The sequence below is a fragment of the Halichoerus grypus genome, chromosome 6 (assembly GCF_964656455.1).
Source record: "Halichoerus grypus chromosome 6, mHalGry1.hap1.1, whole genome shotgun sequence".
Taxonomy (NCBI): domain Eukaryota; kingdom Metazoa; phylum Chordata; class Mammalia; order Carnivora; family Phocidae; genus Halichoerus; species Halichoerus grypus.
In genome coordinates, this window is record NC_135717.1 from 59,717,584 (window position 1) to 59,741,295 (window position 23,712).

Here is a 23,712-nt window from a genome sequence, read left to right on the forward strand (position 1 = left end):
AATTAAATGTACTATGTATTCCTTATGTCGAATGTACCAAAGGGGAAAATTACTCTTCTGGACTCAAAATGAGCTTACAGGATGACAATTCTTGAGTTCGTCTGCAACTTGCAATCACTAAAATGGCCACTTCCACCTGAGATACTCCACATGAAATCCATAATCCACAGAAAAGGAAATTCAAGAACCTCTCGCCTAACTGAGGAAGCACAGACTTGTGGATCCTGAATTTAACCATTAACTGGTTACGGGACTTTGAATAAACCACTGGAACATTCTCCACTTAGAGATCACATGCTAAATCAGAGACAGGTTTAATATTTGCTGTCAGATTTTATTTTTTTAAGATTTTATTTATTTGACAGAGAGAGACACAGCGAGAGAAGGAACACAAGCAGGGGGAGTGGGAGAGGGAGAAGCAGGCTTCCCGCGGAGCAGGGAGCCCGATGCGGGGCTCAATCCCAGGACCCTGGGATCATGACCTGAGCCGAAGGCAGATGCTTAATGACTGAGCCACCCAGGTGCCCCTGCTGTCAGATTTTAATCTAAGTAAGTTGTCCTAACAAGATTAAAATTTGTTCTATTAATAACTGTGAATGGGCTTAGGAAAACAGCATCACTTGACTAACAAATTTGCCTGTCCTTTTCATTTTCTGTGACCCACCAGTGACTATTGACAACCCATGAGTCAGCTGCTTCCAATTTTCATCCAATATGTAAAACCCAAGATAAACAACCTTTTTGCTATCTATGTTTAAATACATATTTTAAATATTAATATATTTTAAGATGCTGATTGTATGTGGTTAAATTTCGATATATATAGTTATATAACAATTTAGGAAAACCACACCTCACTCTGAAGCTGCGTAACTTCTCTTGCAAAAACACTATCGATTGTGGCTGGCATCTGCTTATAAAGAGAATTGGAGAGGTTCGCCTTAATGGTGCCTTTGTATTTTGCCTAGAGGGGGGAAAAAGGAAAAAAAATTAATAAGCGCTACTTTTTTTTACTGTGAATACTGAAAGAGAATAAAAAGAAATTTTCTTCAGAAACAGAATTAATTTAAAAACCTGAAGACCATTTTAACCTTAGATACTAGACTGAAGAACATATTCTGAAGAGAGATAAATCCAATTTATTATGGAAAAAGCTTTAAAATGAGATGCTCAAGAAAATAATGACTACTTTTCTATTTTAACCTATGCATGTTGTATAGAGAGTTTCAGATGTTTGATCAGCAAAGAAAAACCTGAGAAAAATGAGACATTTGAGTTGTTCCAGAAAATACAAATTGGTAGAATGTAGTGTCTAGAACTTGAATGCAAAGGATAGTGCTCCTTTATTCAAATCTTTTTAACCTCCTTCTACCACGACTGCGGTGGTGGGGGCGGGGGGGTACCTTTTTGTTGTTTCTGTGTCTTCCCACCTCCAATCTGCATTGTCTCAGAGTGATCCCCAAAATTCATTACTAGTAAATAGAAACGCTCCTTCACCATTTCTCTTAGAGAGATTAGGTGCAAAGTAACACAACAGATTGCCCACTTCTTTTTTTTTTTTTTTTTTCTTTTTGTGCTCTGCAGTTAACTCCTTCAGGAAAAACAATCAATTGGGAATGAGAAACATTAAGAGAGTCTTTGCACAGGAGAAATAAAAGCTAATGCAAACCTACAAAACCACGTTTTTCCACACGCTGACGTTACCCCCACTCAAAACTAGATGTGAGCATGGATTTATTGAGCGTAGATCTTGTGTAATCCTTGTGTTCTCACAACTCTTTGGATGTGGGTACTCAATAAGAGAAAATTTGCCAGTTTTCCTCAAAGTGTTTTCACATCAGCGGAAATAATCCTGAGAACATCATGGTGATCTTTTTCCAACATAACTTATGAAACACGAAAGGTCAGTCATTTGCAATACTGTTGTACTCATCCTCTTTTCAAATTTATCTCTCCTGAGTGATCTAGTCACAGACTACAGAAATGCCTCCTCACAGAAATCGCTGTTAACGTGGTGCTTTATAATGCAGCATAATCTGCAGTTGGAAATGCTCTCAGAGACTGTATGATTTTTCAGCTGGAAAATGAATGTAGTGCATTTCTCTGTGGTCTCATAATAAGTGTCTCTGTTGAACTGATCCTACTCAAGAATAGTTTAAATTGATTTAAAATTACTTACCAAAGGTATCACGTTTTATAGAATCAGCTGGTAAATTTTACTTATTTTCAAAATGATATTCAACAACTTATATCTAGTACACCTATTAGGAAATAAAATAATGGAATTTCTAAAACTATTTTTCCAGTACTTTCTACTTATCAAATAAAATATCTCTTTTCAAGAGTGATCCTACATAAATATGAAAGGGTTAGAGTTGAAATATAGGCATATATAATAAAACATATCAACCATAAAGTTAATTGATATGGTGCATAGGATTACATAATTACGTAGATATTACCAACACTCAGTGGCGCTCTCAAAAATATTATTCTCTAATTTTAATGCACAAATTTTTATCTACATAAATAGAAAATGAAAATGAAAACTATTTTGCATGTTTTGAAGCCTTACCTCAGAAATAAAAGCACCGATATTTTTTACATGGTTTAGCATGGGAGTGTCAGTCACAAATGTACACTTGTCCTTAGACTTTTTATACTCTTCTTTATAATGAATCTAAAAGAGAGAATAATTTACAGAAGATGAGAAAGAAGAAAAACAATTTTAATGCCCCTCTTTTGAACAGAATTACTTGAGGAAGTCTGTTTTCTAAAGTAAATACTCAAATGAGGAATGATGCTCAAAACCAGCCAAATCAAATAAATGGATATCTAGCACAGAACCACAAAGGCGATGAGACACAGAAAAGAAAAGACTGTTCTTTAGATAAGGAAGAGTCCTGTTATCATCAAGGATCATGGGGGCGGACGCACATTGACTATGGGTCCTGTCTGCCCAGCTTTCTCAGCATAATTATTCAACACTCTCATTTCATTCGACAAGTGTCCTAGTTTATTGTTACTTTCAAGCCACTGACTGAACAGTTAAGCCTACAATCAAACAAAAACATAGCTGCCTACCTCTAGGTTTAAGACAAGTAGTCATCAGGACAGATGGAACCAATTAAGAAGTAGAGGCAGAAATCAAACAAGTGGAGATGACTGTTAGCATCATTACCTATACATGCTGAATTAGAGGAAGGGGCTCAGACAGTAGCCATGATGAGCTTCCTTTATACTAATTAATTCTGCTCAAATCAAACTTACCCAATTTAGGGGCACCCATAGGCCTCCCTATCTGCCTCCCCTCCCCAACAAGAGCAGAACCTGCCCTGAAAGCTTGCCACATGGTGGAGATCATTCCAGAATGCTATGGATAGGCAGATGCACTAGAGAAAGTCCAGAGAGGCTGAACTGAGCATGCTCATTTCTTCTCTCAAACTCAGTAGTAAAAGGAGTTACTCTTTTCCCCTTGAGGAGAGGCCAGAATTGTTACTCTGGGGGGAGACCCTGCATGAACACATGAGGTGAAGTCAGGAACTATATGGGCAAGGCCCTAAAATGTAATCCCACTCTCATGCTAATTGCCACTCAATCTGAAAACTGGTGAGGCAAAATTTATGACCAGTTGAGAGGATGAAGGTAATTTGCTAAAAGTTGTATCACCCTGTAATAAAGTCATGTTTATCTACCCAAAACTGTAAATACTTATGCTGAAAAAAATGTCCCAGTTCAGATGATAAATTACATGGTCTCCCTAATTATAACCTAAAAGTGAAGTTGAGTTGACCATATACCTGGTTCTTAAAGGACATGACTAACACGATGTTGCAACACTAACATTACATAGAGATTTTGCCACATGTAAACCTGACTTGAGGGGCATAATTCGACCTGAGGTGTGACCAGATAGGAACATACTAAGCAAAATACCGTATCTCACTGCTGTGACTCTTAGGTATGAGACGCCTACCGCATTAAACATTTGCTTTATTCATGAAATCAACACTGGAACATATTTATCTTATCTGAGCTCTAAATTACTTTTTTTTTCTTCTCAGAGATTAGCCCTAATTTTAGGGCTCTGCAAATCACCCTCCTCAGTCACTAGTAATTAAACAGTTAATGGCAGTATGATAAATAGTAGGCTATTTTGATCATAAGGAGAGAAAAAAAAGTATCCCCGTTATATAATTAAGTGTGAGAGAAAATAACCTATCATTAGGTTTAAGTTTGGCTCATTATTTTTATCTTTTGCCACTATCTTCTCCCCCTCACAGTCACATTCTTGACTGCAGTGGTGTGTGCCACGTCCACGGGGCCCCCCGATAGGCTCTGACCTGAGCAGAATGTTCAGGAGAAGAGCACACGATAAGGGTGAAGTATTTAGTTCCTTCACTGTGCAGGCAAATAGTTCAGTCTTAAGTGGGGTCTCCAGTCCTTTCTTTGGTCTTTAAAAGATAGGTACACACACACATACATACACACCCACACACGTATTATTTGCTTATTGTCACTCCTATTGTATTTCTAATGAATTTTACATGAGTCACGATAAGCAAATGATCTTACATTTTTATATAAAGAATGCTACATAGTGTTAGCCTTCCTCTACCAAGATAATAGAAAAAGATAGACGGGTGGGAACTACACCAGTGAGGGACACAACATCCCAGGTGAAATAAAATCACTAAATAGACGGCCACTTCCTACAGAGCCATGGCCCCATCTATTGGATAGACTGCCTATGCGACCCCATTCTTTCCCAATAACAGAACCCAGATGTATTTATGAGAGTAGCCAGACCCTTGCCCCAGTCCCAGAGGATGAGTTGCTCTAAGTCAGACACGGTTTGCTCCTTCCCCTTGGCCAGCGACTGGCCTCCCCTGGTGTCCAGCTCTGGCCACAGGACATTTATAGAAGTCTTCCCAGCAGTGTTCCTGGTGTTTCTGGGGCAAAGGGGAAAGACTTGCTGGCTCAGCCCTTTGACACTTTGCTCTTCCACCTTTCCCAGTCATAGGGATGCAACAGCCATGAAGTCATCACAAGGCAATAAGTCACCATACTAATGATGACAAAGCAGAAGGAAAGGAACCTGAGAGCCTGAGAGTATCCACCATACCAAGACTGGACCCTTTACCTCCACACTTCATTATGTGAGAATGAAAAATCCCACCTATATGTTAAGCTTCTATGTTAGGGTCTTCCTGTCACTGGTGGCCATCTGCACTCATGACCAAGATACTATCCAAGTTACTTTCTAATAGGAAAAAAAAAAAAAAGGTGGGCAAAGTTGATGACTTAATACTCAGTAAGACACCCCAAATATTTACCTTCTGCTCTGACCACACCCATTAATCCCACCATGTCTCAACTACAGTTAGAGTTAAATCAGTTCGGTGATGCTTTCTCCTCTTAGGCCAGTCTCTCACTTGGTATGACCGTAGCTAATGGCTGACCTTGGATGACAGATGTAGAAATGTCTGAGGATATTTCCTTTTACAGGTACTCTTTTTTTTTTAAGATTTTATTTATTTATTTAAGAGAGACAAAGAATGTGAGCAGGGGTAGGGGCAGAGGGGAAGGAGACAAGCAGATGACCCACGGAGTGGGGAGCCTGACACGGGGCTGGATCCCAGGACCCTGAGATCATGACGGGAGCCAAAGTCAGACACTTAGCTAACTGAGACACCCAGGCGTCCCTCCTTTCCCAGGCACTCTTAACCAAAAGTATCGAGAAAATCTTCTGTCAAATGGAGCCATATTGGCTCAATGGATCGAGCCCTGGAAGAGAGAGCAGCAGTCCCCTCACTCTGCGGTGATGGGGCGGAGGACGCGCCAAGCTAAGGCTGCTATGGCAGGTTCTCTTAACACAATCAGAGCTCTCCCTGGAGGGATAGTCGTGGAATCTGATGCTTTTAGCACTGGAAGGATTTACCCACAACAATGTTCATTTGCCTGGAAAATATTCTTTCTGCTGCCATGCGAGTGAATACCCTCAAAGGGGTTGAACCAAAACACTGGGTCACAAGCTTCATGCAGATGTGGCCAAACTTGCTCTGCAGACACTCTTGATGCCTAATTTATAGGAAACACACAAAAATATCTCCTTTAACCTAATATGTTCTACGACCACCTGACAAAAGGCTACTAGATCCATGATTCTGATGGCTCAATATAGTTAATAGGTTTGACTTATTCAAGGAATTCATTAGATAGTTGACCAATAGGCCCAGAGAGAGAGAATATCTGGGGGAATAAAAAGCATTATGTGGTTAACAGAAAAATAAAAGAGGCGACCTCAGAGGACCAGGTAATTTGGGGAAGTGAGTTATGCAGAGGGAACCCAGGTAGAGCAAAAAAAAAATGGAAAAATGCCTCACACTGATGCCCCATAGTGAAGCCACCTGACCTGAAAAACATCCATTTCTTTCTAGGGAGAACTGTAAGTCCCTGGACTTACTTCTAGATCATTCCTATGCAACATTAGTGACACAGAACACAGTACTATATGTGGGGCGCCTGGCACACAGCAGAAGCGGAACGACATGATGATGGCCAAGGTCTGGGAGTCGGGCAGACCTTGTTTCAAATCCCAGGTGTGTGGCCCACTAGCTGTATGGTTTGGTGAACGGAACGTGAGGCCGCTTCTCACGGCTTCAAGGTGAAGACCCGTGCAGACCAGGCAAACAAGACACCAAATTCACCTGAGGACGCGGGCTACAAACAGATTGCCTTCAAACAGACAAAAAGGCTCAGGTAAGCACACAGATGCCCCTCTGGGATACAAGGGATTGGAAAACAAATGAATAGACCTGAAGGTTTGTCTTTACGTTTGAGACCCGGGAAAAGGCCCTTGCACTAAATGAAATGTGGGCACTAACTGAGGGGAACCGTCAGAAGCAGGAGAGGGCCTCAACTGGAACTCCCATCTAATTCCCTGGGACCCTTCGTCCACTTCTACATCGGTTTCCGCTCCGTGACTGCCGCAACTCAAATACACATTTTAGACAACCATCTAGTAAGGCAGACAATAGAATAGACATGAGAACTTCCAATGTAATTTCATCAGCTCCATATAAAAACACCGATGACGCTGACCGTGGATAAAGCAGTTTGTACTTAAATACCTTTTCAACCAAACTTCGAAAACCTAGAAATTCTATTGGGTCCAGTACATAAAGTCCTTCCAGAAAGTGTAAATTAAAATTTGTTTTTAGAATGATGGTACAAACTCCTCTTTTTAGTTTTGTTTTGGAGACAAAAGAAGTCCTTGTTCAGACTCTTCTTTGGTAAATATACGAATTCCAAAAATTAAAAAAAAAATAGTATCTTAAAAAGTATGGAATTCTATTTTGAAAGAAAAGGTGAACATGTACACAGATATAAATTAGGCCACAATCTGTGACCTAAATATTTAAGTAGTACAGAGATTCTGCCATGCAGCATAAATCTATAATAAACAGAAATTACTCCCACGCATTTGATTTCTCCTACATGGGAGAGGACCAACAGGGCTCTGGCTTTTGCAAAATGGTAAAGGCCATGCCCCTCACCATAAGGTTGGTTTTACAGTCACTGAGAAATGATCTTATCCAAAACAACTCCAATAAAATCACCTTCTCACTGAAGTTGCCACTTCGGTTCCAATGGTTTATATAATATACTTTAGCTCATCCACAATTACCCTTTAATAAAAAACATAACAACGCTGGAAGAGGTACTATTTCTGGAGTTATGAAACTTCAGGTTTTAAATAGTAGCATTCCCATTACCAATATTGGTGTAATCAATAACAGTAAAGCTAAGATAAACTGTGCAAGGAAATACACGGAAAGAGCAAACACAGCAGAATGGCTAAGGCCAAGAGGGCTTTGTGTTCAATCCTTTTCCCCACTGCTTAACTGTGTGACCCAGGCAAGATACGTAACCTCTCTGAGTCTTTGTTTCTTCACCTCTAAAATGAGAAAAACAGTGGAACCCATCTCAGAAGCTGCAATGCCTGGCATATAGTCCTTGATAAATCTTAACTAGGCTGATGTTACTGTTGTTGTCATCATTCCATCACTATTATAGTTTACAAAGAACTTTCACATGCAGTAGCTTAGAACTCTCAATAATAGCACAAAGAAATACTCTATTTAAAATTCAATTACATTACACGTCAAATATATGGAAAGAGTATGATTCCCACCATCCTCTGGCTCTTTCTGACAAGCCACAAGGAGACAGACAGTCATATATAAAATGTTACTGGATGGATACAAAAATAATTTACAGATGTAGTAGTTACTAAACACTAACATCTCTTGAGTGCTCACAATGTTCCAGACAGTTCACTAAACATTTCAGATGTGTTACCATTACTTAAAGAAACTGTAATAGATGTTGCCCTTGAGGAACTGAGCCCAGTCCCATTACATAACCTGCCCCAACGTTACTGTTAAATTGATGTAGGCAGGTTGACTTCAGAGAACATGCCAAAGTACCACCCCACTTTCCCGAATTGACGTCCTTTGAAAACAAACATTTGCAAAATATTCTGATCACTTTGCTCATTAACTACAACAGAAACGGCCAGTATTGTGCTCACTTCTCTACAGACCCAGGCCCTATTCACTTTTCACAAGTCATCTCTCCTCTGCACCGGCAACTCTCTTACAGTCGTGTTAATGAGGAGCATCTAAATGCTCTTCCCTGGTGAGCAATACTTTTTCCTTGTGCTTCTAGAATTCTAGTTTACGTATTTACTGGTTTACCATTACATAACTACTAGTGTATATATATGTTACATAGTTCTACTATTCTAGGATTCCCCGGAGATAGGATATACACTGATCCCAGTTAATGAAAAAAGTCATGAGAAAAATGCTCCTTTTTACTCATACTGTCATCATCTAGTTCAGGATTCTTACCATGCAGTTCAGTAGCCCATGAACCCCAGATTATAAATACATTTTACGTATTTATATACATATACATATATATATACAATATACAAAATTATGTATTTGTTTTCTGGTTTTGAAAACTATTGCATTCATCAGAGTCCTCGAAAAATCCCCAAAATGTTTTTTAAAAAAAACATTCATTTAGACAGAGATCTTCCCGAAATAAATTCCATCACCATACAAATTTTAAAAGGCTTTGTGGTTCACACACGGAATGTGCTCTGAAATTTCAATGCTTTATGATTTCATGCCAGAGTGACAGTGAAATTCATAAGGGACAGCACTCTGGATTAAGACCACGGAGACTGCTCCTACAGAAATTCTCTGTATAGGTGACCTTGAGGAAATCAACGCAAATTTCTGGACTTAGTTCCATGACCTGGAAAATAATTGTGTTTTAACAGATGATTGCAGGGTTTTCTCCCCAACTCAATGATTCGATGACATAATAGTGCCACACACACAGTGCAAAATAAGAAAAAAATTCCTTAAGCCACTTACATCACTAATGAGTTTGGTGCATTTTCTGGCCAATTCCATCCTTAGGTCTTCAATAATAGGCTTAAAAAACACCTGTCCAGAAAAACAAGGAAAGGAAACATTTTTCTCTAAAGATCAACTTAGAGGAACAAATATCCTTCTTCAGCTGGTGTGTTCCCACTTACCGTGTCATTTTCATCTTCTTCCTCTGTTTTTCCCTCTTCCATTTCATCTTTTACATCCTCAAATATAGGGACCCTCATTTTTACTCTACGTATAGAGGTTTTTTTCTTTTCTTTTCTTTTCTTTTTTTTTTTTGAATTCTTGGGAACAGCCCCTTTCTCTGTACTACAGCACCTTTGAGCTCTTGGAGTCTCTGGTGTTCTGGCAGAAATGACCTTGCCCAGGCCTCATCCCTATTTAGCTCACACTTCACCCTCTTATCACAACTGCGTGTGAGTGGATGGATGGGATTGCGGAGGTCAGCCAGGTCAAGCCTCCCAAGTGGAAATACCACTCCAATGGGCAAAATTCAATTTTGTGACCTTTTAAAGTCAACATTCTCTAAACTGGGTAAGCAATCCAAAAGAGACCATTTATTTATATTTCACTAATTTAATTCATTCATAAAATAGTTTGAGAGAAACTTAAAGATTGTGGGAAAAATGACTCCACTATAACACTCAAGATAGCACGGCCCAAAGCCTGTTATCTCAGACTTCTCAACTCCATCTAAATAAAGCTTTTGCTGGGACGTCAGACATATCTCGGATTTGGTATAGTGAATCCAGATCATTGAAACCTAAGTTAAATTTTTTATGAGACAAACACATACTTCTCACATTCTAAAAGGTACTAACTTTAAATTAGCTGATTAAAGGCTAGTAATTTATTATGAAAAGCCCTTTGAACCACTTCAAAGAATCTATTCTGAGTTAATTATGACCATTAATCTTATATTGCTATTGTATTATTTTAATTGTAAACATCATTAAACATGAGAAGTTGCAATTAACATAGGTTGATATATCATTTAAGAATCTAGAAACATCATTGTTTCAAAAAATAATAACCGTGCTCTTCCAATTCTGCCCATTGTGTCAATTTTTATAAATTCACTAGCTTTTATATTATAAAATATTCACTCTTTATATATTCCTCAATGTGTACTGCATGCCTGGAAAAGTTTGGAAAAATATTTATAATGTAACATGTGTCATCAGTTATATAATTAAAAATATATTTCTCAAAAAATCCTTTATTGTCACCTTAGGCAATAACAAGGGTCTATGCAACTCATAATTTGTCATTATTAATTTTCTTCTTAATTGCCTTGGCCTTACCTAAACTAAAAATTCTGACAAGAAAAATATTCTAACATCTATATGATATAGATTATTCCTCAAATTGTTTTCCAGGAGGCTAAAATTCCACAGAATACTCTGGAGGGGGAAGGAGGTTTCTTAAGCAAGTATGTTTGGAAAAACCTGTAAATTCATCTCTACCCCTGTGACTTAGAGATCCACATGGCATAATGACAAATCAGAAACTCCAAGACCCACAACCAAGAAAACTGGTTAGGTTTTCTTAATCCAGCATTTCTGAAACATGAAATCCTATTCATCTAATCTAATCTTATCTACCTACTTACCTACCATTTTTTAATGATACCCGATGCTCCAGAAAATTAACATTCTTCTGTGAAGTATTACTTAGGGAAACATTATCCTACTCTGAAAAAATAATGTATTCTAGAATAGTTGTTGGTCTTTTCATGAGATGATTTTTGATACAAGCTAACTTAATGGCATCACATATCCTGCTTACTAGCAAAATGCCAAAAAGAAGTCCCCAAGGGTGCTGAATTTGGAAACCTTCACTTTTAAAGTAACAACTATGTTATTTTAAACATAGCTGTGTAGAGAATTCTACAAGGAATCTCTCTGCACATTATATTTGTTCCATAAGGGAGCAGAATGTCTGACCTCTGTTTCCCTCAAGTCTTCTGCCAAAAGACTGTTCTAATATTCTACAGAAGATCTATCACATTATCTTTATTTGGAAAAAGGGAAGAGCAATTTCTGTAAGCTTTTCTATCAAACTTCTAGAAGCATGGGGAGAAAATTTCACCAAAGCTGCTTCAGATGACTTGTTTCGCTCATGGTGACATCTAATCCCATAGTGAGTTACCTTCAGTGGACTTCAACGGTTGCTTTTCCTCATTTCCCATCATGTAATACGTGCTTATTGACTCTCCACTGTGCTGGAAGAAAATAACCTGTTGAGATTATACACAGAAGTTCTGAAAGCAAAACCAAACACCATATGCAAGGTAAACACACATTTTCCATTTGTGGATTTTAGAGTCAGAATTTTAAACCCAGAGGGATCCTTAAGAAATCCATCTTACTAAAAGCCCTCTCTTTTACAGAGGACAAAATTAAGACCAAGAGAAATTAATTATTTGTCTCATTCACAAAGTTACTCAATGGAATACCAGGACCAAAACTTAATCAGAGCTGTATGTTCATTCATTTAAATAAGCGTTGCTACGTCAGACACTGACTGTGCTTGGTGCTGGGGATGTAATGGTGAATAAAACACAGTCTGTGCTAAGATAAGGCAGGGAAAAAAAAAAAAAACATCATTCAAGACGTGCTGGATGAACCCCTTAATGGATTGTTTGGCAAGCTGCATACATTATTTCTTCTGATTGAATGTATCTTCTTTTTTTTTCCTCTCTCCTGTAAGTATGATATAAAATTCATATAAAGTTTTCTTGAAAACATTTTAAGCCTTGCACTTTATCACAGCAAAGCTCTCTTGTCAGTAGCTCCCAGATGCAACTTGGGAAATAAGAAGAAAGTTCTTCATGGATAGCTATCATGTTTCAAAATTCCCTATTTCCCTCTTTTTTTTTTAACCAAGTTAAATGTCCTGTTTAATATATATCTTCACTTTGGGGCACCCCAATAAGGGAATATCAGTATAACTGCCAATCCCTTTTGCTTATTGTGTACTTTACGTATATTGCCTACCTCTTACTTTAGTACTCTACCCATGCCCTCATACTGAATGAGACCAACATGGGGATCACATTATTTATGGCAAGACCCTCGACTTCCCTCTATGACTCTCCCACATCTTCTAGGGCAAATTTTTTAATCCCTCTCCACCCTAATTCTCCATAGTTAAAGAGAAAAACCAAATTGCCAGAAGTTATTAAAAGCAAAGCAGTTAAAAAATAGCAAAGCTTCTCATAAACACAAGATTTGTCAACTGTCCAACAAAGTTATACAGTTCCAGGAAAAGCACTTGATATGAAAGGGTCTTCTCATTTCACAGGGTAAGACTCTACAATATCAGTATGTGTTTAAAGGCCAGAAGAGCCTCATACAGCCTAACAGCCTAAAGATAAGGGCTAACTTGCATATTACAATACAGAAGTCTTTTTTTTTTTTTTAAGGTTTTATTTATTTGAGAGAGAGAGAGAGAGGGAGAGGGAGAGGGAGAAGCAGACTCCCCACTGAGCAGGGAGCCCAATAGGGGCTTGATCCCAGGACTCTGGGATCATGACCTGAGTTGAAGGCAGACGCTTAACCGACTGAGCCACACAGGTGCTCCCAAAAGTCTTTAATCTGTTTAGAGTTTGATGTTTTTGTGTAAGCAAATGTATTTCCATAGCAACTGCCAGGTCCCAGGAGTGATTCAGGTCTTGGGACAGAGCCCCTGGCCAAGGAAACTCCTGTGTACCAACAACACCTGTCCTGCAGAGTTCCCCTGTCTGCAGGGCTCTTAAGGTCATGTGCAGGAAGAATTGCCCAGATTGTGATCAATGTTTCATACTTATATCACTTTTTCCTCTTTTCTTGATAGTGATAGAACACGTGCTTTTTGCCAACATGGTGATGAGAGACTTGCAAATGAAAATGCTTATTGTGTAATAGATGGAGATTCAGTTCTGAGTTGAGGGAAAACTTCCAGAGATAAACTGAATTTTTCCACCTTAGGAATCAATTCAAGATTTCTTATTACAAAATATTCCCCCTGAATGGTTAGGTGAGAGAGGAATTAGTTCATCTGACTTGTTTACCTGTCTTGGCAGTCTTTCACAGACTTGTTTTCAGTTGCCTGGGTTTTTTCTTTTCTTTCTTTCTTTCCTTCTTTTTTTTTTTTTTTTTTTTATGACTACCTCCCAGAAGTCTCAGTTGAACCCCTGAACCCGTTTTACTTCTGCCTCACATAGTTCCTCACGGTTTGGCAACTGTCCAAAAGAGAACTTTACTGGTAGATGAGGGGATGAAATTGTTTCTTCAAACCAGAAATGTATGCTCTCTTGGGCAATTTGTCTTCTTTATAGAAGACAAGAGCTTCGCTTAATATTAGCCCAATCTATTTTTACAATTTACATTCATTAAACCCATCTTCTCCTTTTTAATGGTTGTTTCATTACTGTTTGTTAATTAGAAATCAAAAGAATACAAAGGAACCTGAATAATTGTCACCATTACTAATTATGCCATTAAAATAAGATTTAATAGAATGGGGTTTTTTTTGTATTCATATTCCTGTTTTCACAAGTAGAGATCCTATTCACAAATGAGAGCTATATATCTAAACTGGTGTCAGAGGAGGAGAACAACAAGAAACTGCAAATCATTTTTGGCACAATTTCCGGGTCGGGTGTGGTTGGGATGCCAAAATCAAAAGTATTGTTCCAGATGTATTGACTGAGGGGCATGTGTTCTCATTCAGAGTCCACATTTACATGAGCATCCAGCGAACTGAAGGACTTTGATTTAATTCACTGCTTACTTGAGACATTAGTTCAGTATGAACAACAGTGAAGCTCATACAGTCACTTCCACAGGCCTTCCTCCTGGGAGAAGCCCAAGGTCTGAGTGGCCTCTGTAAGCCTTGTAACCAGAACCAAAGGGTTAGGCTCAATCAAACAGCTTGGCTATACCAAAAAGTATCCCTCTCCTAGAATTTCGTGTGAGATGTGTCAGGAAGAATTGTGAAAGACTTTGAAACTGGCAAAAAAAAAAAAATTTACCTCCTGTGTTATCTAGTGTTACCTTCTGGGTAATTTGGCCTTTTGCTGTCTGAACTGCCTCATGAGACCATAAAATGTTAAAAACTGGTAACAATGCTAATGATGCTTTATCCATACAAATGCAAATTAATTGTGTCCTGGGGAAAAGCAATTGATTACTGGTCCTGTCAATAGAGCTTTTTGCCTTTATTTCTAAATTCATTTCAGCAATTCCTTATTACTAATTCTCCAAATTCACCTTTGAACCAATCTTAACTTCTTACTGGTGCCCTCATTCACTAATGAGTTAAAATATTTTAAATGTGTTTATTTTGTGTTTCATGAGAATCGTGATTTCACCATTTTTTTAAAAAAATATCCTTTAACAGATAGAAATGCTTTAATTATCCTCATTGCTTTCCTTCAACATTTGGCAAAAGTAGAAAAGAAGTTATCACCGGACAAAGCGCTCGGCTCTCCACTGTGAAATACAGTTGTAACAATGTTTGGTGTTTATTGAAATTAGCTCTTTGTTGTGTTTTGTTCTCGGGTCTGATTTCGCTTGACTATTGGCAAATGCCACATGTGTGCTTGTATATACGTACATTCTCACACAACACACAAACACACACACACACACACACATGCACACACACACACACAACACATACACATGCACTGGAGCAGAGTTAATTCACCACAGCTGCCAGTTAGTTCCCTCTTGAAAAGCATACAAGGCCTCAATAAATGCAAAGACTTAATTACTTCTCACATCTGGAAAAACTTGAATATGAGAGTGGATTTATTGAAGAAGCTCTTTGCTTGGCTGTCAACACCATATCAAGAGCCAGAGAGAGCGCGCGGGCTTGATCACTGTTGGCAATTTTTTAACTCTTCAGAGATAGATGTCCTACCAATTAACTCATAACATGTCCTAAGCAGGGACAAGATTTATGAATTTTATGAAAACACGGGGAAGTAAATGATTTCCTAGTCGTTTATGGAGAAAAGCTGTTTTTGTCATGTTTTCAGGGGTAAAAAAATCAGGTTTTTTTTTTTTTTTTTTTTAGATTTTATTTATCTACTTGACACACAGAGAGATAGCAAGAGCAGGAACACAAGCAGGGGGAGTGGGAGAGGAAGAAGCAGGCTCCCCGCGGAGCAGGGAGCCCGACGCCGGCTTGATCCCAGCACCCTGGGATCGTGACCTGAGCCGAAGGCAGACGTTTAACGACTGAGCCACCCAGGCGCCCCTCAGATATTTTTTAAAATGAGAAAATCCTCAAATTCTAAGCAAAGAAGGGAAGGTTTGGGGGTTGTAGAGCACATTAAAACAGACAGCCATTAGAACAATAATTTACATAAACACACGCAAAGCTAGACGATTTTGCCCCTTTTGGAGAGAGTGTAATGATGTTCCTTAAAGGGAAATTGGGGAGTTACATGAGCTCATAACAAGAAGACTTAGTAGAAACCAAGCAATGGGCAGATCTCCCCCTAGAGAGGATATTTAAGCCAGAATTAGACAGAGTGATGGGGTTTAGGGAATGCATCCAAAGAGCATTTGCAAAGACCCAGAGACAAGAGTTGGAGGAACCAAAAGTTCAATGTCACTGGAGAATACAATGGAGAGAGAAGAGGACAGCAGAGGGACCTCAGGGGACAGACTGATGAAGTAAATGGGCGGAAATCACTTATCCTAACACAAAAAGCTTAAGCCAGTTTGAACCATGAATCCTTTACAAACAACACAGTTCCTGGTCAATTAACTGCGGAAACAGCACCTTTACACCTCCTCTATTCCCTTCATATGCCTCGGATTTAATTTTTACCCCTTCATTTTACCATTAGCCAATTTAAATACACTGTGTATCTGGAATTCATGAAAATTCATAGTGAAGAAATCACTTCCAGGTTTGTTAGTTTAATGAAGAAAAATATTCAAGGGAAATACATGTGTGTTATATATCCCCCCAAATAAATGGAATTTATGTTAAATGTGTTTAAAATACAAATTTCACACTTCCACACTTCTACAATTACAAGTTTATTATTGGAATGCACCTATTTTTTTCTACTCTTTCCTAAATAAATATCAATGCTTCAGCAGAAACCTTATAGCATCCAATTACTATACCTATGTTCACTAAGGATTTGTTTTATCCTGAAATCATGATTTTTTTTTAAGATTTTACTTATTTATTTGAGAGAGGGAGAGAGCACACACAAGCCGGGGTGCGGGGAGGGGGAGAAGGAGAGGAAGAAGCAGACTCCCTTCAAAGCAGGGAGCCCAACATGGGGCTCAATCCCAGGACCCTGAGATCATGATTTCACCATAGTTGTAAGCCAGAGAAAAAACACAACTGATCCTCACAAGTTCAGAACTTTTGAAGCTCTAATTTCTGCTTCTTTCTTATTCCAATTGTTTCCATGGATGTATAACTCAAAATATAACATAATATCAAAATAGGATCATAGTTAAAGCAAATGCATAATTAAAACAGCTGTATAGTGATGTTTTAAAACAATTGGTACCCTTTGAATAGTGAGGACTAGTTGAACATATATTGGGGGTAATTTCTGAGTACTTTACCTTCTTTATTACTTAATATGTGTGTGTGTGTCTGTCTTCATTTATTTCACCATGCACCAATATTTTTGTGTGCATTCTATGGGCCAGGCACTATTTTAATCTCCTCAGATAATCAATGAACAAAATCGATAAACATCTCTACCCATCTCTCCTATAGCAATCACATATTCGTTCATCAAATATTGATTGAGCATCTACTTTATGCCATGAGCTGTAATAAGCATTGCATCCCGGGGATATTTCAGATACTGAATATACATATGATAGTCAATATTCTCTAGTATATTCAGTGAAATATATGAATTTTCTTAGACTATGATAAAATTTGTTGGACTTATAAAACCTACATTTCAAGAAAGTAGCAGCATGTTTTAAAGAATTTCTATCAATGTTCAATTAATTTTATAGATGTCTATTTTCTATCCTATTTTATACTTTATACCTATAGATGATTTTCTCCATCCTTTTTTTTTTTTCTCAAACTGTGTGTGTGAAATTTTCCTTCATAACCCCAATATGTTTGGCATATTTTTTATTTGCTCCTAAAGTAGCATCCCTCAGGCAATGGTTACCTGTGATGTTTTAACTATTTCAGAAATCATTCTCTGGAGCAGCTCTGTCTAATAGAAATATAATGTGACCTACATATGTAATCTTAAATATTTTAGTTGCCACATTAAAAAAAGAAACATATCACATTGATTATAATGATATAGTTGATTCAACTCAATTTATCCGGAATATTATCATTTGAACAGGTGATCAATATCAAAAGGACTGGGATATTTTACATTTTTTTATACTGTCTTTGAAATCCAGTGTATTTTAATTTTACATTTCCAGTACATCTCAATTCAGATGAGCTCTTAGTGGATAGTGATTATCCAATATGCACAGTGTAGCTGTATGTAATGTCATAAGACTGTAAATCACTAGCTCTTTTTCATTTTGATTGTATATACCTTAAATGTGAAAAAGATACATTTAATATTAAACTTCTTAAGATGAGAATTTCAGAATCCTAATAAGCAAGCAATAAAAATTGCAATCTAATTTCATTTCCAGACCTATTTAAATCAGAGTCCTCTGTATGGGAATGTATTTTATTAAAGGTTTAAATTGTTCTTATAAATAATGAATTAACTCTTTAAATGATGTTTTAATTAACTTCACCAAAGGTGTATTTTCAAAATGCTATCTTGTTTCATTAATGAGAATGACATATTTAAAGCCCCAGCAGTTTTCAGGATAAATATTCACTCTTTAATTATCTACCTAATAAATAGATGATTATATGAGTGAATAATAGATATTCACTCTTTATTTCTCTACCTAAATATAAAAAAGTCCAAATAGTGAAATATCCTCCATTGGTCCTCCCATTTTGAACTCATATAACCCAATTTAAAACACACCAGCAACTGCTTATCAGTTGGGCTAGGTAAATCCTTTTTAAACCATGTTATAAAGCAGTATTACAATAATACTTTACTAAAGAGACTGATAGATCATTTAAAGAAGCTAAGTGTTTTACTGAAATGAGATTTTTTTTCTATTAAAAACTTTAAATTTTCAAATTCTCAACAGAAAAGCCCTTGAGCAATGAAAGGAAACGCAGTATCTCTTATTTCTGTTCCACAGAGGACCCAGCTTCTTTTCTCCATGGAACCAGCAAAAGTGGATATTTTGTAACTGCTAGGATCTTCAATAATATCTAAATGCAATGAAGTGCTTTGAATCAAAATTACTGTTACATGAAGTGATATCCAAGGACTTGATTTATAATTGTGTTATTCCTCACCCAAGCTCTGCTGAAAATTCTGGAGAAAGTTAAACTTTATACAAAAATGGAAGGCAGTCAAGAACTCTTAGAAGCTCCCTGCTTGGTACTAGGAGAGGGCACAGAAGGGTGACCACTGTATGCCAAGCACGGTGACAGTGGGCTCTACATATAAAATCCCATTTAATCCTCACAACACCCATTTCACAGATGAGACACTGGGACCGGGAGTGGGTAACTTGCCCAAGTTCTCACACTAAGAGATTCCAACTCAGGTCTATACTGTTTCAATCTGTGTAAAATCTATGGACACATAGGGGCGCCTGGGTGGCTCAGTCGTTAAAGGTCTGCCTTCGGCTCAGGTCATGATCCCAAGGTCCTGGGATCGAGCCCCGCATCGGGCTCCCTGCTCGGCGGGAAGCCTGCTTCTCCTTCTCCCACTCCCCCACTGCTTGTGTTCCCTCTCTCGCTGTCTCTCACTCTGTCAAATAAATAAATAAAATCTTTAAAAAAAAAAAAAAATCTATGGACACATAGAACAATAGAACACTCAATGACTTTTATTTCTTCCTGGTAGTGATATTATTATTATTTTCTATCATCTTTTTCAATTTCCAACTACCAAGGAATTGTCATTACTGACAGTGATTTAAAGGAAGAGTAATTGTGGTATGGGGACAATTGGATTCCTACGATTGGCAAAAATAAGAACTCCCCAGGAGTCAGAAGTGATGGTAAAGCAGGTAATAATGAAGCATTCAGAGCATCCTGGACCTGGCAGGAACCTAATTTGAGAAACTTTCCTGATTTTTATTAATTAATGGAAAATGTATAAGCAGTAGTAAGCTGGAAAATACTTAACAACCATCTCCCCCAGAGAAGAAGGGAAGGGAGGGAGGGAGGGAAGGAAGGAAGGAAGGAAGGAGGAAGGAAATGAGGGAGGGAGGGCGGGAAGGAAGGAATGGATGGCTGAGTACAACTGGCTCAGATGAGCTGACATGAGCCAGCAACACAAAACACTGTAAGTAACAACAATTAAGGCCTATATCTCATAGCATATGGACCAAAGGCTGCCAGTCAACCTGAGAAATTAATCTGCCAAATTTTAAAATAGGCATTTCAAGTATATTCTGTTCTGTAACTGTACGTTGATGAAATCACACTAACAAATAAGATTTCAAATTTATTTGAATAACACTTTTTCTCTACTGATCACTATGTCCTGAGATCATAAAGTCTGTGTTTGTGGTACTCTTAAACACAATTCAAATGCATAGAAGATATTGCACACACAAATGAAGGAAAGGGAGTGGAGAATAATTTAAAAGGAAGATTTTACTGCCTTTAAGTAGAGCCTACCCTTTCTACATAGCTGCCTTGACAGCCAAAAAGATTTGGTGAGTTTTCTTTTAAAAGGATTCAATGAATAACAGCTTAAACAGTATGGAGTTTCTTCAAAAAAGAAAAAGAAAAAAAGAAATACCGTATGATCCAGCAATTCCACCTCTGGGCATTTATCTGAAAGAAACAAGAAACACTAACTCAAAAAGATCTGCTCATGTTCACGCCAGCATTATTTACAATGGTCAAGATATGGAAACTACCTAAGTGTCTATTGAATGGATAAAGAAAATGTGGTGTATATATATATATATATATAATGGAACATTATTCAGCCATAAAAAGGAAGGAATCCTTGCCATCTGTGACAACATGGATGGATCTTGAGGATGTTATGTTAAATGAACTAAAATAAATAAAATACCAGAGAAAGACAAATACCATATGATCTCATTATATGTGGAATCTAAAAAAAACAAAAACAAAAAACCCACACCAAACCAAGCTCAGATTACTGGTAGTTGTCAGAGGCAGGCAGTGGGGCATGGGTGAGTTGGGTGAAAGGGATCAAAAAGTATCAATTTCCAGCTATAAAATAATAATTCACAGGGATATAATATATGGCATGGTGGCTATAGATAATAACACTGTATTGTGCATTTGAAATTTGCTAAGAGAGTAAATCTTAGAAGTTTTCATTACAAGAAAAAAATTTTTTTGTAACTGTATGGTGATGGATATTAACTAGACTTATTGTGATCATTTCACAGTGTATACAAATATTGAATCAGCATGTTCTACACCTGAAACTAATATAATGGTATATGTCAATTATGCCTCAATAAAAATTTTAAAAAACACTAAAAATTCAGAATATTGCAAGTATTCGTTGAAAATGGTGTGATAGTAGTGACTTTCATAGCATGCTTTCCCTGATTTACACATAAGTGATAAAGATAATTTGCCAAAAAACTGAATTCTCTAGACTTATACTAGGAAAAATTCATCCCAAAATATAAGGACAATAATAATTGTGGTAAAGAAATGCTGGTCTTACACGCACTCTGGGCTGAAAATTCAAAGTTCATTTGACAAGATCATTTATTTTTTAAATGTATGAGTTCCAGCCATTTCTTGTAAATCTATTTTTAAAGCACAGAATAGCTACTTTCAAGGTTTTCTATGACAAACTATCCAATAAAAGTGAACTCTTTAAAGAGTAATCACACTATGAGGGTCTCTTTTGTGTCAAAATTTTTACTTAAGTATAAAGTTTGCTGTAAAGGAGGTATTTTGCTGACAAATTAACAAAGTAGCAAGGACACCTTTTTTCACGATTTTAAGCTTGATACCAGACCACTATTATAACCCTATGAAATAATCTTTCTACAGAAATATTACTACATGTGCATCTGATCAAGGCTGTACTTGGTTCCTTATTTTAAGATTTAAAATCACTACATATGTATTTCCTTTGATAATTCTTTATGATATTTACTTTCTCTTGTACAAATAGTCATGAGTTAGGGAAACTTCGGATTTTAATTCGATCAGAATAAATAACTAAATTGTATTATCCTATATTAAAATATTCATATATATGGATTTTTTAAAAACTTATTACAATAGCTTTAGATTTGCTTATTAACAAACATTATGAGATTTTTTTTTTAGAGATCATCTGATTGCCAATTAAGTGTGGCGAAGTCAAAATACAAAAGTTCCTGGAAAGGGGTAAATTATCTATATGATAAAATCAAATTTTCTGGGATAGAGTTGCAAAAGACTTTATTATAAAGAAAATTATGCACAGTTTTATGCTTTCACAAGTGCTTTATTTAACGTATATTTTTTATTATACTTTAAATTCAGTATTAATTTCTCTTTTTTAACTTTTCAAAACACAGCAATAACAAATGTCCTTTTTAAACAAATTGTCTTTGTTTAAATATTCAAAGGTTTAAAGGTTTATGATATAAGGACTAACTAGTTTTCGAAACACCATCAAAAATATATCTCTCACAGTACATTCCAGGCTTTTATGATGTTTCTATTTCGGAGGCAGGATCAGTGATGGTATTTGGAGCCATGTTTGACGAAGATTATAACTGACTCATGAACTATGTTACAGGGAGGTTTCTGCTCAAGTTCTTTCTATTCTACTAAAAAAAGAACACATGCCTGAGATTATATTCCACACTGAACTGATAACAGAACATTACGCTGTTTTCTAGTCTGGCAAAAACACCCTGACGGACCAGGCAAGAATGACTAAAGCACAGAAGAGATTAGAAGCCGCTAACATCTCACTGAATGAATCTTAATTCCAGAACCATCATTGGAAAAAGGGTGAAGGCGGGAAGCACCATGTCCGGTGTGTGGAATGCAAAGAGCACCGGCCACACGAGGAGGAGTCCCCCGATCTGAGCTCGAAACCCCACTCTGCTAGTGACCTGCCCTGGGGTGGCGAGTGTGTCATTTGAAGTCTTTGGTTCTTTATTTTCTCATCTGTCAAGAATTAGATCAGTCTTTCTGGGTTCTGTGATTGTACGTTACCAAATTTATCCGCTAATCGCTGGGGTACAAAGAGTTCAAAGATAAAAACGTCATCTGTCAACAAATTCTTTTATCAAATCATTTTGGGTTTTGATAACAGTGGAAGTGAAGTAAGCTGTATTGGATAGTAGACACTGTGCTAAGTCCCTTACATACCTCATTGCACATGCATCAACTCTCTAGAAAGTAAATACTGTCAGAATCCCCACACTGAAGCTCAAAGTGTAGAGTAATTTGCTTAAAAGTAACATCAACAGGACTGGAACCAAGATCTTCAGTATGTTTACATAGCCCCTCACCACATAAACCCACTGTGAATTTCCAGAACTGTGATGTTATGCAGTTGAAATCTACTTTCAAAAATCGCCCTTTGTGTTTGACTACAGGTCAGAAACCAACCAGGTATGACCGAATGGCTAATAAAGCATAGGATATTTATAAAACCTATTCCCATATACATCAATTTGTTTTTAACTGTTACAAAGAAACAGCCTTTAAACAACCACAGGGACATTTTCATAGTCTAGTCTAAAAACTATAGAGTATTAACTCGAGGGATCCATGTATATGAAAGTATAAGTGGGTTCCATGTGCACATAAAATAGGGATGAATTCCCAAGGCATGGGAAATCATCAGTGATGTAGCTATGCTGAGTATATTCGTGGGTATGTGTTCCAAAATCGATATAAACATAATCAGTGGGAAATTAAATTCTGATAGAGCCAAGAGTATGGCTTTGAAAAGCTTTTAAGCATTTATCTCCACAATGATCTCATGGGGAGTTCAAGCTTGCTTTTCAAGCGACGGCACTGTCCAAAGCTCTAAAAAGCAGATATTTATCGTACCATTCAATATGTTGTAAGGCTTTCTTGGCAGTTTGGCTCAATATGAGAAAATAAAGTTTTTGTGTCATCACAAATGGGGAAGGAAATTGTTATCTTAAGCATTTGTCCCTTTCCTTGTCCCTCAATT

The 23,712-nt window shown here is 37.3% G+C and overlaps 1 protein-coding gene across 4 annotated transcripts in view; it reads right to left on the reverse strand.

The window, feature by feature from the left end:
- Positions 1-23,712, reverse strand: part of NEBL (nebulette) — a 342,127-nt gene that overhangs the window by 97,973 nt on the left and 220,442 nt on the right. The window contains exons 1-4 of one of the 4 annotated variants that reach the window (XM_036100133.2): positions 9,620-10,525; positions 9,456-9,527; positions 2,576-2,680; positions 854-964 (exon numbers count right to left, since the gene is read on the reverse strand). The exons of the other annotated variants lie outside the window; for them this stretch is intronic. Coding sequence (XP_035956026.2) covers positions 854-964; positions 2,576-2,680; positions 9,456-9,527; positions 9,620-9,697 — 366 coding nt within the window. The 5' untranslated portion in view covers positions 9,698-10,525. Of the gene's footprint in view, positions 1-853; positions 965-2,575; positions 2,681-9,455; positions 9,528-9,619; positions 10,526-23,712 lie in introns of those variants that run through there. 4 annotated transcript variants of the gene reach the window in all.